The following is an 18332-nucleotide window of genomic DNA, read 5'->3' as shown; positions in this document are numbered from 1 at the left end:
TCAAGGCGCGGAGGGCTGCATGGTAGACTTACCCCAAGAGAGGTCTGAGGGCGGAAGAGCGGGCCAGGAGCACCCTAAAATCTTTTAAGGATTAGATACAAGCTCCCAAATACTTTCAACATTTTTGGCCTTTGGCACAGAGTATGTTGCTAAGAGGCCTAAGGATATTTTGACTTTTAGCCTAGAAACTGGCTACTTTTCTTTGGGGTCTTTTTACTCTAACCGCCTAGCCAATTCCCACCTCCTATTCTTATCACACCATCCTCTGAAGAGGATACCCAATTGCCAGTAGGGAATAGGAACGCAGACTGCTCTGGCTTCTTCCATGCTGAACAAGGACGCAGGGTGAGACAATTGGAGTACCCCTTCAGTTCTAAAGACTCCCAAATTGCATAACTCTTATCTGTAGGGGGAAAAGAAAGTCCTTGACTGGTGAATAGGAGATGTGAAGGAGAAGTAAAGGCTATAGTAATTAGCATTACATGTTCTAGACAGGGGACTAGAAAAAAGTCAGAGCAGGGCAATTTTCAAATGTTCGTATGAGAGTCCACTGGAATTTCTTGACAAGGGAAGATATTCCCTTGGATTTTATTTTTTGGAAAAAAGCATCCCTCTATTGGGTTCCTCCTTATTTTTCTTTTGTCTTCCAAGGCTGGACTTCAGAGTGACGGATTCAGGATTTGCTTTCAGGTATTTTGATAGCACCACATGGTGCACATTTTTAATCCCAGCACTCCAGGAGGCAGAGGCAGGTGGATCTCTGTGAGTTTGAGGCCAGCCTAGTCTACATAGTGAATTCCAGGCCCTGTACAGCTATTGGGAGACCCTGCCTCAAAAAGACCAAAATATATGTATACATACATATATTAATATATAATTATATATTATATAAATATATGTGCATATATTTCCCACATCTCCCCACTGAACATTGATTAACAGGTCTCCCTATCTTTCAGATCCAAATAGAAATGCTGATTTTTTCCCCCTTCATCCTCTGATTAGCTTGTCCCCTCTGTCATGAGCCTTCCTGATACTGAGCATTCCCTTCTCACACTTCTGGCTCCTACAAAGCTGTTCTGTCTCCATCCTGCTAGGCTGTGAGCCCTGTAACTGAGTCAGTCCTGTTCATCACCCCATGGTTAACAACCTGAGTGCTACCTGTCAGTCTCTCTTTTTTTTATTTATTATTTTTATTTTATGTGTATGAGTGTATTGCCTGTATGTGTGTACGTGCACCCGTGTCGTGTAATTCTCGCAGAGGTCAGAAGAAGGCGTTGGATCCCCTGGAACTGAAGCTACAGATGGTTGTTAACCACTTTGTGAGTGCTGGAAATTGAACCCAGGTTCTCTGCAAGAGCAGTCAGTGCTTTTAAGTGCTGAGCCATCTCTCCAGCCCCTCCTGTCAGTCTCTTAATAAGTGCTTATAAATAGTGCTAAATGAACAACTCTGGTTTCCCTTAAATTGGTGATATTTTTACCACTTTATATTTTCTTTTTAGATTTATTAATTTTTTTACGAGTAAGTTTTACCTGCATTTTTGCAAGTACAACATGTGCATGCAGTATCCGTGGAGGCCAGAAGGAGTTGGCTCTCCTGGAACTAGAATTATGGACAGTTGTAAACATAACACAGGTCCTCTGGAAGAACAGGAAGTGCTCTTAACCACTGAGCCATCTCTCCAGCCTCTTTAACAGTTGTTAAATTATAGTCGACTTTACCAAAACTTGGTACACACACAAATTTTATAGGAACACAGAATAATGTGGAGTCAGCGATACCTGTTATTTGCAGGACACTGTGTACTTCAAGGCACCTGTTTATCAATGATTTCCTTTGATTCTCATAACAATATTGTGAGGTAAAAAGTAGGCAGGCATTGCTTTCCCTACTTAAGATAGGAGGAACTGAAACCCAGATGTCCATATAATTTTCCTCCACTGTGGGTGTCTGAGAGAGGACTCCACACTCCTTAATGGTTAGTGAGAGTTTGTCTCATGTTGCAAAGAAACTTCATTTATACACCTTTAATCCTTGTCATTTGCAATAGAGCCAGTATTCTTTCTTCCTAATCAGTTCCACCAAACCATTGGCACAAAGAGATAAAATCATAGGTCTAGAGACCGTCAAGATCTATTAAATGTTCATTACTCATCAGCTCAACCCCATCTCAAACAGCAATGTCAATGCCATTTTCTGACCTCACACGATTGCACAGTGCCGTGCCAGCATATAAAGGGCCTTTAGCACACACTTCCTTAAGGGTTCGCACCAGTCATTCAGCCCAAAGTGAGCCACAGGATGACTGAACATCAGGGGGATCCTCAAGGACTATCAGCCAAGAGAGACTGCTTTTGGGACTGCATGACCATAAGAAGGTTTTGGTGGCTGAATTTTCATTGAATGTTATTGATGTTGCTGTCCCTGGTGCTGTCACTTGTCCATGTCATGCTGTGTGCCAAAGTAGGTGTTATGTGAATACAGTGTGTCATTGTTCCACTTTGGTTCCATTTCAGTGAACAAGAAAAAGAGGCCCAGGAAATGAGTGACAGAGTTTCTCCAGGCTCTGTTACTTGACACCTTGGGTCCCTCCATGGGGAGCTTGGACTGTTGTGGTCTTTGACATTGCCTAGTTTGTCAATTACCGCTTTGCACAAGGTTGACTTGGTTAGACTTGATTCACTTCCTTGCTCTCTGTAATGAAGATTCTCCAGGTGCACTTCTCAGGCCCCATGATGGTCTTTGTAACCTAACATTTCTATGTCATTAAATACGTTTGACTCCTATAGCAACATGGGATTCACACATAGAGCCCGTCTCATTACTATCCTTCCATTATCTTGTGCAATATTATCTGAATATAATATGTTGTGTTTGCTGAGTAGCTTATATTGTCGTTTTTATTAAGAGATTTAGATTGGTCTATAATTTGGTAGGAATTTCAAGCATAGATTAAATTTAATTAAACAATTTGAATCATTAACGTATTGATGACATGTAATCAATGTTTTTAATTAGAGCTTAGTTAAATGAAAGCTATTCTCCCATAAGATTCCCTTCTAGTCCTCATTAATGAAGAATGATTAATTACTTGGAATGATTAGATATGGAAAATCAAGTTTAAAGGAGACTGACCTAAGCTAAGTGGCTGTACTACCTTTTAAAGGCTATGACTGCTTTTCATGCAAATGAAGACATAAGTTGGGGGCTTTGTATTTGCACTGTGGCAGTCGGCTTTCATTGGCCTTATTCTGGGGAAATACAAATCAATGCTTGTAACCATGATGTGTAATGTGCAGTATTAATGAGGGAATGCAAAGTTCCCAGATGATGAACCTCATGTTTTTCTTGTTTTTACAGCAATAGAAGACTAGTGGCCTTAGTGCCCATGCACAGTGACCCTCCATTCAATACCCGAAGAGCCTATACCAGTGAGGATGAAGCCTGGAAGTCATACCTGGAGAATCCCCTGACCGCAGCCACCAAGGCAATGATGAGCATTAATGGTGACGAGGACAGTGCTGCTGCCCTCGGCCTGCTCTATGACTACTACAAGGTGGGTCACCTTCCTCCTTCTCCCTCCTCCAGGACTTCCTTTATGGGTGCAAAGAGTGGACAGATTGCTTTGTCCAGTCAGTGGATTCACATGGAGTTCAGCTTTTTCCAATCCTTACTGCAATTCTACTTTTCCTCACTGAGGCCCAACTTCACACCCATCCAGGGAAAAGGTTTTAATTTCGTGATAATTATGTCTTATGTCCTTTGCAAGCATAAATATTATTTACATGCAATTCTTAGGATTATATTCCTAATATGTCTGTCATTTTTGATTTATGGCTATGGGCTTTGGTGAAAAAAGAAAATATAATTTTGTATGGTTGGACTATAATTTAAGTATTGTGCAGGGTGTGGTGGTGCACACCTTTAGTTCCAGTACTCGGGAGACAGAGGTAGGCTGATCTCTATGAGCTAGAGGCTAGCCTGGTCTACACAGTGAGCTCGAGGCCAACTGGGGCTATTGGGAGACCCTGTCTCAAAAACAAAACAAACAAACAAAATGTAGGTATTACTCAGCTGCTGAGCATTTGCTTGTCTCTAGGTCTTTCAATTTCATAGGAAGCATTCAGGAACTATAGATTTCTGTTTTATAGGGAACAGTCCAACGAATACTTTAGTGGAAGACTTCAGTAGTTCCAGCCCTTACTGTCTCCATTTGTGTTAATGGATACTGACCTACCATCAAAACATATATGCAGACATAACACTCATACACGTAAATAAATAAACAAATTTTAAAAATGTAAAAAACCCTTGAAAATGAATATTAGAAAAAATAGCCTATTAAGAAGTATTTATAAAAGAAGAGTCTCTCAGGAAATTGAAACAGTAGGTTTCCAGTGGAAAGAATTAGACCCAGGTATGACCTGACCTCTTAGAGCTGCCAAAGTGTAAAAAGTCAACAAGAATCATATTTACCAACTGAGGAGATTTATTGAGAGCCATGACTGTGGACATCTTTGGCTTGTGTTGGGATTTGTGATGGTGGAAATGCCTTGTTGCCAGCTGGGCACAGTCGACTTTTATTTTAAGAACTGAATCCCTCCACCCCTTCTCCTTCCATCATGGGGAAATCAGCTTTGGAAAAAATCACCAGGAAGAACAATTTGTCTTGAACTGAACTTCAGTCTCTGCTTCCTGCTGCCTCACCTAGATGAAGAGCAAGGTGTGAGGGATGGACAGGTAGGCCCAGCAGGTATTTTAAGTGGGAATATTATTAATTCAATTAAATGTGTTTATTGTGAGAAAGTGTGGGAGAACTCTATGAAGGTCATTTCCTAATACCCTCATTGGTCTAGGCTGACTTTTTCTTTCCTTAGCCAGAGAGGATGAATTGGCAAATGTTGACAGCTGCCTCATGATGGTATAAAACATCCAACATGGCCCCTCATATAACAAGAAGGGCCTTAACTCTGAGGGATGTGGGTTCTGGGTAAGAGGATGCTTTAGAGTCTAAACTGAATTTCATTCCTTAACAATGAAGGACTAACTTGCAAAACTATTGCACAAAATAAGTCTGAATCCCAAAATGGTTTTATGTAACATTTTTACCACCTCTTCCTCTCCTCCTCCTTCCCCTTTTCCTTCCTGCCTCTTCCTTCTGATACATTTTATTTTATATATATGAATGTTTTGCATGCATGCATGTATGTATATTATGTGTGTTCTTGGTGCCCATGGAGGCCAGAAGAAGGTATCTGATCCCCTGGAACTAGACAGTTATGAGCCACTATGTGGGTGCTGGGAACCAAATCTGAGTTCTCTGCAAAGCAGCAAGCACTTGTAACCCATGAGCTACCTCTCTAGCACCCCCTCCCGCCCTCGATTTCTTCTTTTCTGTTTGTGATTTTTTTTTTCCTTCATATTTTCTGACTGAGGAGTTAATTTGAAAAATAAAAGGATAACTTCTAAGTGTTCTGGAATGAAAGCATATTAAGTATATTGAATAGTGCAGAAGTGAGAACTCATTAAATTAGATCACTTCATGTCCTGACCTAGACTATTTCCTGAGGATCAAATTTGTTTTGTTTTGTTTTTGAGACAAGGTCTCACCTGGTTGGCCTGGAACTCACTATGTAGACAGGCCAAGCTAGCTTCAAGCTCAAACTCACAGAAAAGCACCTGCCTCTGCCTCCCAAGTGCTGGAATTAAAGGTGTGCACCACCCTGCCTGCCTTGTTTGTTTGTTGTTTGTCTCTTGACCTGAAAGAAATGGAAAAGCAGTTTTCTTTATGAGAGAAAAATAATAAAAATTTGACACTTTTATCAAGTAAATCTGATGACACATCATTAAGGTATTCTTCCTTTGATTATTCAAGTCATTATCATTTCTTTCTCTGACTTTTATATTGTTAAATCAGTATGACGACAGTTTTAACAAGACCTTAAAGAAATATAGTCAGAAGAAATACATTGTTCTTACTCTTTTTTAAAGATTCATTAATTAACTTATTTATGTGTCTGTATGTGCGTGTGCGTGTGTGCACATGCGCACTTATGCCATGGCACTTGTACAGAAGTCAGGACAGTTGATTCTCTCCTTCCACCTTGTTTTGAGGCAGGGTCTCTCTTGTTTCTGCTGCCATGTTTTGTGCTCCAGGCTACTGGCCCTGGAGCTTCTGGCTGATTCTCTTGTCTCTACCTCGCAGTTCACCACAGAAGTACTGGAATTAGAGCTACATGACACCACCTCCAGCTTTTGTGGGTTCTGGGGATCCAACACAGGTTGTTAGGTTTGTGAGGCAAGTGCATTTTACTAACTTGAGTAATCTCCCTGATATTATGCTTTAAAATAGACTTTTTCCCCCTGTTGTGAAATGGGCATGTTTTCAAATATCTCTATTTGGTAACAGTTTTGTTTTGTATTAGTAAAAAAGAGAAGCCTACTCTGAAACAAAAAATAATTGGTAATTAATTTACAAAGAAATGTATTTTATTTCCCAAAGGTTCAGAAGATAACTGAATATCAGCAACTGTGGGGCCTGGATACACCATCTCCTCTTGCACATTTGCAAGCATTGTAGTGCAAGCTCAAATATTCCTGTTAATATGTTGAGATGCAAGATAAGGAGTTTACATAAAACTCAGATTGGACCCAACTCAATTTTTTTTTCCTATTGAATTATTATTTCCTAAGAAGTTAAGACTTACATGGCTCCTGTCACTTCATACAAGATATGCTGTCTTATTACCTGAAACATTTTATCACTTAAGGAAAGAACTACTCTTATTGTTTCATTTGAGCAGTGCGTTAGTCTTTATTTTATTTGAACAGTATGTCTGAATGGTCACGTTGAGACTTTTCAGTTCTCCGCATGTACATAGCTAGAGTTGGAGTTATGACAAAGCTAAGTATCCTGTGAGGATAGACCCTTCTATAATAAAGTGGCCTGTCAATAAAAAAGAATCATTCTCTTTATTTAAATTATGAACTTTGGGAAATTAAATTATTCTAATGCACGCTGTCACATTATTATTTTACAGGCTTTTTAAAAGTGTGAATTGGTTCTTTTTGTCCAGGACATTGTTCTTCATTTGTGATACTGGAGAACATCCACTTGAAGGGACCCTCTCTCAAGAGGAGTTTGTGGAGTATAAGCAAGGCCCTTGGAAACTGGCAGAGGCATAACTTTATATGATACTTTTCTATATTTAAAAGTTTTAGATGTCACCACAGGATCACTGCAGTGAAGCCTGCCAGAGTGTGCATTTCACTGTTCAAACATGCAAGTGGGTTTTACCCATGGTCACAGAACAATCCTGTATTTCCTAATACCCACTTCATTACAATGTCCACTATTTAAATATGCTTTTATTTGAGTTCCTTTGAAATGGATCAAAATTTTAAAAATATACATTGAGGTTTAATATGTTCACTAGTTAAATGATATTTTAAAAGAACTGAACTTGCAGTTTAAGGGCTCAAAATCCTAATGTGACTCTATCCAGTTTAAGCTACCTACCAGTAGTAGCTCCAAAGTTAAATGTGATCTTTCCATGAACTTTAGACATAACTGAAAAGCAAAATAGATTAAATTAGATGAATACTTAAAAGGTGGTATCCATTTCATTTTCTGTTCCCAGATACCCCGGATAATTTATAAAGCATATTTTGCACTGTCACCTGGTGACGGCCTTCTTACAGGATGGTGACATGGCAAAGGACATGCTGCCTTCTGCATTTCTTCTCTCCATATGAACTCCCTAATGCTGTTACTGGGGTCCTAGCTTCAATTTCTGATCTAGTTCTGCCGAACACCTGGATATGTAGGAACTGAGTAAAGGTCTTAGAGAGATGAGCCAGGAGACTCAGTGGCCCAGGCAAGAGGCTGTGCAGACTGAACCTTGGAGGATTAGAAGTTAGAGTAACAGGAGACTTTGTGCCCTGGTTTGCGGGTAGAGGGTGAAGAATGTTCAATAGTTAGGGAGAATATGACTGTTGAGGGGCTATAAGGAAGTGAAATATCCCTGTGCGAGGCCCTTCCTTGCCTGGCTTTTGCTCATTGCTGAAGCCACACCTTCCCCCATGCATTCCTCACACAGCAATGACCCCTTTATTCTATCAGGAGGGTTTTGTTGTTGTTTTGTTTTGTTGTAATTCCATGACTACATAGCCATCTTCACACACCTTACAAATTCCTACTCACAGCTCAGCGGGTCTGGCACCTCTGTCCTCTAGGCTTCCAGAGCACATTGTGCACAGTTCAGTTTTATCTCAGGTCACTGGGTACTGAATTTCTCTAGCATTATAATAATATGAATGAGAGGAAACTGGTGCACCCTGATGGGGTGGACTGTGTGACAAGCCATAGGACACAGTCACAGGCAAGGCTGGGAGGCAGAGTCTTCTACATGCTATGTTCTCCTTACTACCTTTTTCCTTTTTATACATTGTGGGAAAAATATATGTATCTTGAAATTTTCCATTTCTTTAACCATCTTAAATGTATAGTTCAGTGGTATAGGTCATGATGTTGTGAAGCCATCACTCCATCCATCTCAGAAGTTTTATCTTACCAGACTGAAATTCTTTTTAATTAATTAATCGATTCATTTTTATTTTCTGGGTATGAATGTTATGCCTGCATGTACGTTAAGTGCACCACTGTTGTGCAAAGCCATGGAGGACAGAAGAGGGCATTAGATCTCCTGGAACTGGACTTAGGGACTGTTAGCTTCCATGTGGGTGCTTGAAACAGAACCAGGGTCCTCTTCAAGAGCAAGCAGTCGGTGCTTTTAACCACTGAGTCATCTCTCCAGTCCTAGAAGTTCATTTCTTATAAGACTGAATAATATTCCATTGTATTTGGTTTATCCATTCATCTATCGATGGGTAATTGAGTCATTTCCTGTTTTTGACTATTATGAATAACACCATAATGAACTGGTGTAGTGGGTATTGGAATTTTGTGCTTATCTGTCATCCTTGATGCATGGCAGGAGCTATGTTTTATTTATCTTATTTCCACTTTGTAGTTAGTCATACCAGGGCACATTGTAGACTCTGAAAACTGACATATAAATGAAAACCTTACAGTTGATATATTTATTTTATCATTATTTAACAAATACTTATAAAGTACCAGACACTCTTAAGTACTCTAAAATTTAAGTTTAGCTTCACTAAGGGCCTTTGAGTTCTAGAGCCATTATGAAGGCCTGCTTACAGTTGGGGAAAGTGGTACTGAATTTGGCTAGTGACAACCAGAGCTGAGCATCGGCATTTAAGCTCTACGTTTACATCCTTGGCTCCAGCTTTGCCACAGCTCTAGCTCAGCCATCTTGGCTTCATGTGTATTGGGTGAATGGAAGTGATAGGAATTCCTCAAGGAGTCCAGTAAAACGATGCTTCTTATAAATGTGTTTTCATCTTACTACAGTAAAACTGTATTTTGAATGTAAAGGAGTTTGACTGAGAGAAAGATCTATACATTTAGTAGAAAGCCAAAAACAAGCAAAAAAACCTACCCACCCAACCAAATCCAAACTTATTTTCACTTATTCATGTATTTGAAGACTATGGAGTGTTGCTTCTGTGCTATAGCATTTTCAGCGACATGTTGGCATTGTGGCTAAGAATGAAATGTATCACAAGACACGTGATACACGCAAGCTACGTAGGGTGTAAGGAGAGCTCCAGGTACTGGGTGCTCGTTCTCTTGCTCACTGGTTTTCTCCCCCACCCCATGTCAGTAACTGACCTCCCTCTTTAGAGAGGGGACTTCCTTCATGTTCCTTAATGGGGTGCACTATGCCGGTCTTCACCCCATATACACTGCACCTCTCCATTCCCAAGATTGGGAGCATGTCGGTGAATCCCCCAGGTCAACTGAGTCATGGTTATGGTCCTGTTTGTCACTACCCCTTTTTCTTTGGGTCACTCAAGCCACTCACTTTTAACCATTTCCTGATAGTAACAAACCTCCTGCTGCTTCATAGAGAAAATTCCATTAGTTTCTTTGACTATGCTGGTGTCTATTTCTGTATACGGTAGAAAGTCTAATGATTGAATGGTGATTTCCAGGTTCCTCGGGAGAAGAGACTGCTGTCTGTGAGCAAAGCAAGTGATAGCCAAGAAGACCAGGACAAAAGGTATGGCGTCTGTTAGGGAATATGTCATGTCTGCCCCTAGAAATAACTCCTTTTCTATGTCTTTTTAAAAAAGAAATGTTAAGCTGTAAGCTTATTTTTGAGAAGGGATAGAGTCAAAAGCTTTGCTTCCTTTGTCTTTTGGGAGTCTGGACCAAAACTTGGTCTCTCACCAGGGGAGAGCAAATTAAGTATTTTTGACTGTGCACCCAGCGAGTTGTCAGCAAGTTCCCTTAGATGAGGAGCTGACTAGGAAGTTAAAACTCAGAAGTTAGAGATGATTTGCTGGCAAGAGAACCTGCTGCTGGGAGGAAGTTTTTCTAATCAATTCTACTACATTCTTCCCTGAAATCTGTCCCTTGAAGGAAAGAGACTCCTGAAGGATTCCTCTTGTTGAGAGAGGAGAGATAGTTTCTCAGCCCAGCGAGGCAGCTGATGGAGGACTGAGAGCAGCTGCCAGCTCTGTCAAGTTGCCAGGGCGGGAAACATGTTAGATCATTATGTCATCCTGATTTCCTGCCCGGCTGAATCAAGAACTGGCTGGTAAGAAGACAAAGATGAGAAAGGGGGAAAACCTTAGCTTTATTTTTGATGAAGCCAGTTGGAGAAAGTAACTTGTATGTAGCTTGTAATCTTTCAGTTGTGACTCAAATCATTCTACTCATCCTGTCCCAGCAGGATTTCATGCTTACTGGTACCAGGCAGGGGTGACTGGATGGTCCCTTTTCTTGGGCTAGGATGACCCAAAGAAAGAGAAAGGACAGAAAGAGCTGAACCATCTTGCTCAGCTACTGCCCCGCAAATCACTCATCAAATAAATCTCTTCCCCTGCAGTGGGATGGAAATGATTTTCTGTTGTAGGTTCTTTTGCATGGGACTATGAAGCCAAGAGAAATAACTATCTCCCTTCTACTAGCATGTATCTTACCTGGTCTTGATAGGAACTGCTTGTGACATGTGATCATGTTCTGTGTCTAGCAGCATGGGACCCCAGACTAGTTAGCAGCCTAGACATGCCCAGCAGGAGGCTAGCACTCTATGCTTTGTGTCACTGTCCACAGTAAGGGTTTTCTGAAGCCCTGTGCTGCCCCAGGGTGCTAGGACATCAATGGCAGGAATGATGACAGGGAGCAGGAGGCTTATATTCTACAGGTCTTATAATGCTCCTGCCATGTCGCTAGTTTTATTGAGCTAATGGCTTGTACTCTTTGCTGAACCTAACAGTTATCACAATGGAATGAGGGCAGCCTTATCTGCAGGACTGTAATAGACAGGAGAGGTCACATTTCTGTTAAAGCAACTTTAATGTTTTTCTTTTCAGTACTGGGGATTGGGCCCAGGGCCTTAAGCATGCTAGGCAATTAATCTACCACAGAGCTATAGTCTTAGCCCTTTAATAGTTCTTTTTGTGTTTTCCATGAAGAACTCTTAAAAAAAAAAAAAAAAAAACTGCCAATGAGGTGTGGACTAAGCACCTTGTACAGATGTATTATGACTTAGAATGTTTCAGTGAATATAATTCAGAGGATATAATTTTGATCTGCAGTGTACTCATAAATTAAGGTGCCATGTGCTAACATGGTATTACACTGTTTGTATACTGAAGTTACTCCTGGAAGAAGTACAGCCTTTCAAGGACATGATTCAGTCTTTTAAAAAAAAAGTATATTTAATGCACTGTTCTCTGCATAGTTTTTCCTTGTAATATTTGGTTCAGTTTTAATTTCTGTTGTAGGGAAGCCAGTATCTCACAATAATTCTTACTTTGCTCTAATTAACCATTTTGAAGGGCTGTATTCCTGACATTTTGTGGCATCAGGTTCTAAAGTTAATAATACTATTATAGAAATACAGTTGGCCATATAGTGTGATCCTTGAATCTATTATTTTATTATCATTAGCTTCATACAACCCTACAGTTGCTTATTTATTTGATAATAAGAACACCAAAAGATACTTTGACTTGTGTTCTTTGTTTAAAATTCATGTGTTTTGAAGTAAAGAATGAAGAAATTTGGCCTGAAGTAGATAGTGGAGAAATTTGGATATTTTGGCAAAGCCAACAACACTGTACAAAGTCCAGAGGGAAAAGTAGTGATTGCTTTACCTACCAATTTGTGTAGATGCCCCTGTCTACATGCAACTTGTGGGGCATATCTGCAGATATTGGTGGTCCTGGCTGAATTGAGTTAGGGAAGACCCAAGTTACAACTAAACAGATGAAGGACTGCCTATCATGTTTGGATCCACTAAGGTGGTCTTGTTATGGCAACAAACATCTTTTTTTTTCTTTTAACACTGATTTTATAATGGACTTCTTATTTGAAAGAACATCTATTAACATTCCATGAAGTTTTCTAAACAGTGGGCTTTAGGAGATGCTGAGTAAATGGGTGGTCTGAATTTTGGCATTATCTAGCTCATTGGAGTCACATTAAGCATAAGTTCTCTTTTTTTTACTATGTCTTCTATATGATCCACTTTGTTGATCTGACTATGAAAACAGGTTAGTGCTTAAAGCCATAACATTTATAAACTTGTAGATTTCATTCTTCAGAGAGTAATTTTCTAGAGTTCTTGTTGCAGCTCTGTGGTAGACCTGGAGATGTTCAGGTGTTTTTCTGTTGGCTTTGTTTATACAGAACTGTTCTTTCTCAAGCTTCACTTTGAATCTTTTTCTGAAAAAAAAAAAAAAAAAATCAAAGCTCCAAACACCAACTCTTGCTTGGCAGGGAAGGTCAGAGACTGGATTTTCTTCTTTACAGAGAAAAGCTGAGAGAACTGAAGTCTTACAAGATTCAATTATATTCAAACATTTCTCTCAATGAGAGATGGCCATTGGCCCTAGAAAGCACATGCTAGATTAAAACAAAACAAAACAAAACAAAAAACCCAAATCAAAGACAAGGATCTATGAAGAACATCTATTTTCTTTCTCTATTATTATGAATCATTCATAAATAAGTGGGAAATACCTCCTGCCCAAACTTAACTGAGCAGAGGTACTTTGCTAGTAAAATCATTTTTTTCATATCCAAAGTAATCTGCATTAATTCCTCTTTGCTCCTGATTGTTACCAGAATTCTTTAATATAAATGAAAGTATTTCATTACAGACACCAAAAATTAATTTCCTAAATCTTTTTTTTTCCTCTGTACCAGAGAGGAGGTTAGAGATCTGATTGTACTTAACTCTATTTAAACACTTCCTTAAAGTCCCCCAAATAATTCAGTGATGATATATTTATGGAGCTTCATAGATGAAAATATTATAAATTCTTACTTTGTTTCCTCTAAGGAATTTAGTTCACAGAATGGTGAAAAATATCCTTCCCACCAACTCTTAAATTACCTTGTCTATCCTATCACTCTGAGACAGGGTCTCATTCTGTAGGCCAGGCTGGCCTGGAACTCATTATACAGCCCAGGCTGGACTCAGACTCAGGTAGTCTTTCTACTGCAGCCTCTCCTTTGCTAGGATTACAAGCAGGAGCCACCACACTGTTTTCTTTCTTCTTTTGGGACTTTCTATCCTATATACTTAAGTACAGAGGACATCATAATGAACCCCCAGTCCCTTCCTGAACACCAGTACAGCAACAATAGACTTTTGCCATTTTTCCTTGATGACATGCTCTTTTCTTTACCCCATTAAAAAAATTCCACTATCAAGTCAACTTTCACCTCTACTTCTGATTTGTATCTCTAAAAATATAAAGACATTTTATTACATAAACTCAACATATTATCAACTAAATTAACAATATTTAATGTCACCTAATTCACAGCCTATATTCAGTAGCCTCAAAAGTCCCATCTATGCCTTTGTCTATCCTTCTTTGTTTTGTTTAAGTCAAGATCCAAATAATATCTGCCTAACATACTTGCTTGTTGGGATTTGTAAAATTCCTTTTAACCTCGACCAGTCCTGTTCTTCACCTTTGTGCTTTTGCCTTGTTGACAGTAAGGGACACTACCTCCTTGGTGTGTCCCATGGGCTCTTTTTTTTTTTTTTTTAAATGTGTATTTTTACTAAATTTGTATGCATTTCATACAATAGATTTTAATTTTTACAAAAACTTTATTGAAAACTTCATACATGCATATAAGGTGTTTTGATCAAATCCATGCCCACTCCCTCCCCTCCAACATTCCTCCCACCCCCCTTTAAGGATTAGATACAAGCTCCCAAATACTTTTGACATTTTTGGCCTTGGAACAGAGTACATGCAGTAGATCTTAATATTTGGATCCCTCCTCGATTTGTACTTTCCCCCATAGCCTGCCCACAAGGTTTTATGCATCCTGTCGTGTATGTTAAGGCCTATCAAGTCAAGTTTGTGTGCCCAGATGTCCTTCTGTGTGAGTTCATCCAGGGATCAGCTGCCAGTAATTCCTCAGCTAAGGTTGGGGTCTCCTGCCCATTTCCTCAGCTCTATACTGGTTTTTGTCTGATGTGTTTGCATGGGTCTTATGCATGCTGTCACCATTGCTGTAAATTCCTATGAGCAAATACCCAGAAGCCTGGGAGCCAATTTCCTTGTGGTCATGCACCACCCCTGGCTCTTAAAATCTTTCCACCCTCTCTTCTGAAGTGGTCCCTGAGCCCTATCCAGGGAAACAAACTCTGCAATTTCTTATTCTTTGCACTTTGGTCAGTTGTGTCCTTCTGGGTTCTTTGCCCTCTGTTGCATGAGGAAGCATCACTGGTGAGAGTCTGAGTCAGTCCAGCTCCTCTGTTTCCTAAGAGATGACAGATGACAAGGCATGATTAAATTTAGGGCCACGTTTTTTTTTTTTTTTAATGTGTGTGGAACAGTAGTGCTTCATAGAAAGCTAAGACCACACTTCATTGGTGTCAGGGCACACATATGTAAACTGTCTTAGTTCTAGTGACACAAAGATCCATTGTATTCCCATTGTGAAATCTGCATGGATTTAGCATGGATGGCTGCCTGCATTGGTTATTTTATTGGGTGTTAAAAGTGGAGATTTATTCTAATTCTACCATGTTGTGGGTGTGGATCTGAACACACAGAAACTGTCTTGGCATCAGTGAAGCCCAGAGTAACTTGAGCGGAGGAGAAAACAGAGTGCAGGTCCTAAAGACTGTTCCAGTGAACCTCTGCCTAACTCAAGACCATGTGGAGAATTCAAAGCGGGAACAGTACAGTGTCTCCATCACTGAGAGCCCTGCAGTCATCCCGGTGTCAGGCATCACTGTGGTGAAAGCTGAGGATTTCACACCGGTGTTCATGGCTCCCCCGGTGCACTATCCCCGTGGAGATGGCGAGGAGCAGCGTGTGGTTATCTTTGAACCAACCCCGTATGACCTGCCCTCCATAGCCAGCCATAGCTCCTATCTCAAAGACGACCAACGCAGCACCCCTGACAGCACGTACAGTGAGAGCTTCAAAGATGGAACCACAGAGGTGAGTCCTGCTTGGCTTAGGTTCTAGCCGAATCCTAATTCGAGAACACCATTTTCTTTTTTTAAAAAATATTTATTATTTTTATTTTATGTCTATGAGTATATTGCCTGCATGTATCTACGTGCACCTGTGTTGTGCTATGCCTGTGGAGGTCAGAAGAGGGTGTCAGATCCCCTGGAACTGGAGTTACAGATGGTTGTTAGCTGCCATGTGGTGTTGGGATTTGAACTGGGTCCTCTGCAAGAGCAGCCAGTACCACTGAGCCACCTCCCCAGCCCTGAGAATACCATTTTCTATTTGAGTGATTAAATGACTTAATTGTGAGCTTATTTATTGTTTTATAATTGTTACTTTTTTATTGTTTTATAATTGTTCCTTTTTTATTGTTTTATAATTGTTCCTTTTTTATTGATTTATAATTGTTCCTTTTTTAATTGTTTTATAATTGTCCCCCCCCCCTTTTTTTTTGTTCTTTTTGAGACAGGGTCTACCCATAGCCACAGCAGGCCTGGAGTCGCTATGGAGACCAGGCTGGCCTTGAACTCACACAGATCGGCCTGCCTCTGCCTCCTCTGCTGGGATTAAAGGTCTGCGCCCGCCCAGCTCTTATAATTGTTACTTTTAATGTACTTGTTAGTGATCCAGTCTTTCTAAACATGTGGAGGAATATTTCCATTTGTTTTCTTTTTTTGATGATGTTTCTTTGTTTTATCTTTAGTCTTAAATATTCATGAGGGATTAGGAGCTGTTTGTGTGGAACTTCCTGCCTTGCACAGCTTTCACCTTCATCTCTGGTTTGAACCTTCCAAATGGTAGGAAGTCATGTTGTCTGTCCGTTTTTAAAAGAATCTTGGGGCTGGAAAGATGGCTCAGAGGTTAGGAGCACTGACTGCTCTTGCAGAGGACCTGAGTTTGATTCCCAGCATCCACATGGTGGCTATGAACGGTCCTTAACTCCAGTTCCAGGGGAATCCGAAGCTCTCTTCTGACCTCCGCAGCACTGCATGACACGGGTGCATTCACATACATGCAGGCAATACACTCATACACATAAAATAAAAATAATAAAATATTTTTTAAAAAAGAATCTTACTCTTTACAACTTGGTCAGGCTGAATGCTCAAGAAGTTGTGTTGAATTACCGATAATCCAATGTATGTGTGCATTCTGTAACAAACAGGGCATATTCTCAGGAGTCCACAGAATTTACAGAAATGATTACTTTTGCCTGTTTGTTTTGAATTCACAAGTTTGGTAGTTGTAAATAGTTATGTAATAATGTCAGTGCCACAATGTAAAAAGGTCTCACTCTTCAATGTTCCCTTGACCCCCTTTCTCTGGCTCTTGGCGATCATTGATCTGCCTTCTCTCATTGTATTATTACCTCTTTTAAGATCTCATGTAAGTTGAATGAAATACCGTCTACTATATTGTCTTCTTTCATTTAGTTTATTTTTGCTTATACATTAATAGCTTGCAGTTTTAAATTGCTGAACAGTATTCCAAGGTAAGTATATATCACCATTTTTTTACTGTAAACTCATTGATGGATATTTGGTTGCTTCCAGTTTAGAGCTATTTTGAATAATGCATCTATGGACAGACAAGTATCTGTTTTAATATGGTGTAGTCTTTCATTTCTTATGGACCAAAACTGCTGGTCCGTTTGGTAAGTGTGTGCTTTATTGGGTACATAGGTACAGCATTCCAAAATAGAGTTATCATTCTGATTTCCATTTTCATCACCCTTGCCAATACTTGGTATTATCAATCTTTTTAACTTCAACTATTTTAGTGATCATGTGTTGGTATCCGTTCTGGTTTCAGTCTGCATCTCTCTGATTTCTAGTCACTCTGAGGATCATTTCATAGGTTTTTTTTTTTTTCTTCCTCTCCCTGTAATTTTTGTGAAGTGTTTGTTCAAATCATTTGCTCAAATTAAAAAATCAAATGATTTTTAAAAATTAAAGTGTAGAGAATTCTTTAGGTGATGTGAGTGGAAATAAGCTCTTCCTCATTTGTATGCCTCAAATCCTATAGTCTTTTCATTTTCTTATGTCTTTCAAAGAACATCATTATGTAATCTGATAAAACTTACTTTATCATTTTTACCTTTTATAGTATGCTTTTAGATGTTAAGAAATCTTTTTCTAACCCAATATCTCAATAGTTTTCTTGTATGTGTGTATTTCTGGACAGCTAATAGTTTTTCCTCTTACATGTAGGTTCCTAGGCCTATGCTTATTTTTTTAAATTGATTGATTGATTGATTGATTGTGTGCCTGTGTGCACGTACCCAAGGGTGTGGTCAGAGGATAATTTGCAGGAGTCAGTTTTTTCCTTTTACCAGGTGGATCCCAGGTATCAAACTCAGGATGTCGGGGTTGGGATGGGAAGTAGGGGATCATCCAACTCCCTCTTCTGTCCTCTGTGGGTACTGATACTTACATGCAGACAAAACTCCAGAGACATAAAATACAAATAAATGAAATTTGAAAAAAACCCCCAAACATTTGGTGAATACATAGTATACAGTATACCAGGTATCTGTTCATCCATTTTGTATTTGACACTGGGCTCCTGTTCTGGAGACTGAGAAGTACAAGGTCAATGAGCCACATCTGAGGAGGGCTTCCATCCCATGGCTGAAGGATGAAAAGACGTAAGGTACACACATGTGATAGAGTAACAGATTTGCTTTTATAACAACCCCACACTTGCAATAAAAGGCTAGCTGTCAGTAATGCATATTGGT

At 39.7% G+C, this 18332-nt stretch overlaps 1 protein-coding gene across 1 annotated transcript in view; it reads left to right on the top strand.

The window, feature by feature from the left end:
* Positions 1 to 18332, top strand: part of Grhl2 (grainyhead like transcription factor 2) — a 158459-nt gene that overhangs the window by 48307 nt on the left and 91820 nt on the right. The window contains exons 2-4 of the mRNA XM_008855099.2: positions 3362 to 3557; positions 10082 to 10149; positions 15184 to 15577. Coding sequence (XP_008853321.1) covers positions 3362 to 3557; positions 10082 to 10149; positions 15184 to 15577 — 658 coding nt within the window. The remainder of the gene's footprint in view (positions 1 to 3361; positions 3558 to 10081; positions 10150 to 15183; positions 15578 to 18332) is intronic.

This window comes from Nannospalax galili, unplaced genomic scaffold (genome assembly GCF_000622305.1).
Source record: "Nannospalax galili isolate Female #2095 unplaced genomic scaffold, S.galili_v1.0 scaffold687, whole genome shotgun sequence".
Classification (NCBI taxonomy): Eukaryota; Metazoa; Chordata; class Mammalia; order Rodentia; family Spalacidae; genus Nannospalax; species Nannospalax galili.
This window is presented reverse-complemented; position numbering and strand designations above follow the sequence as displayed.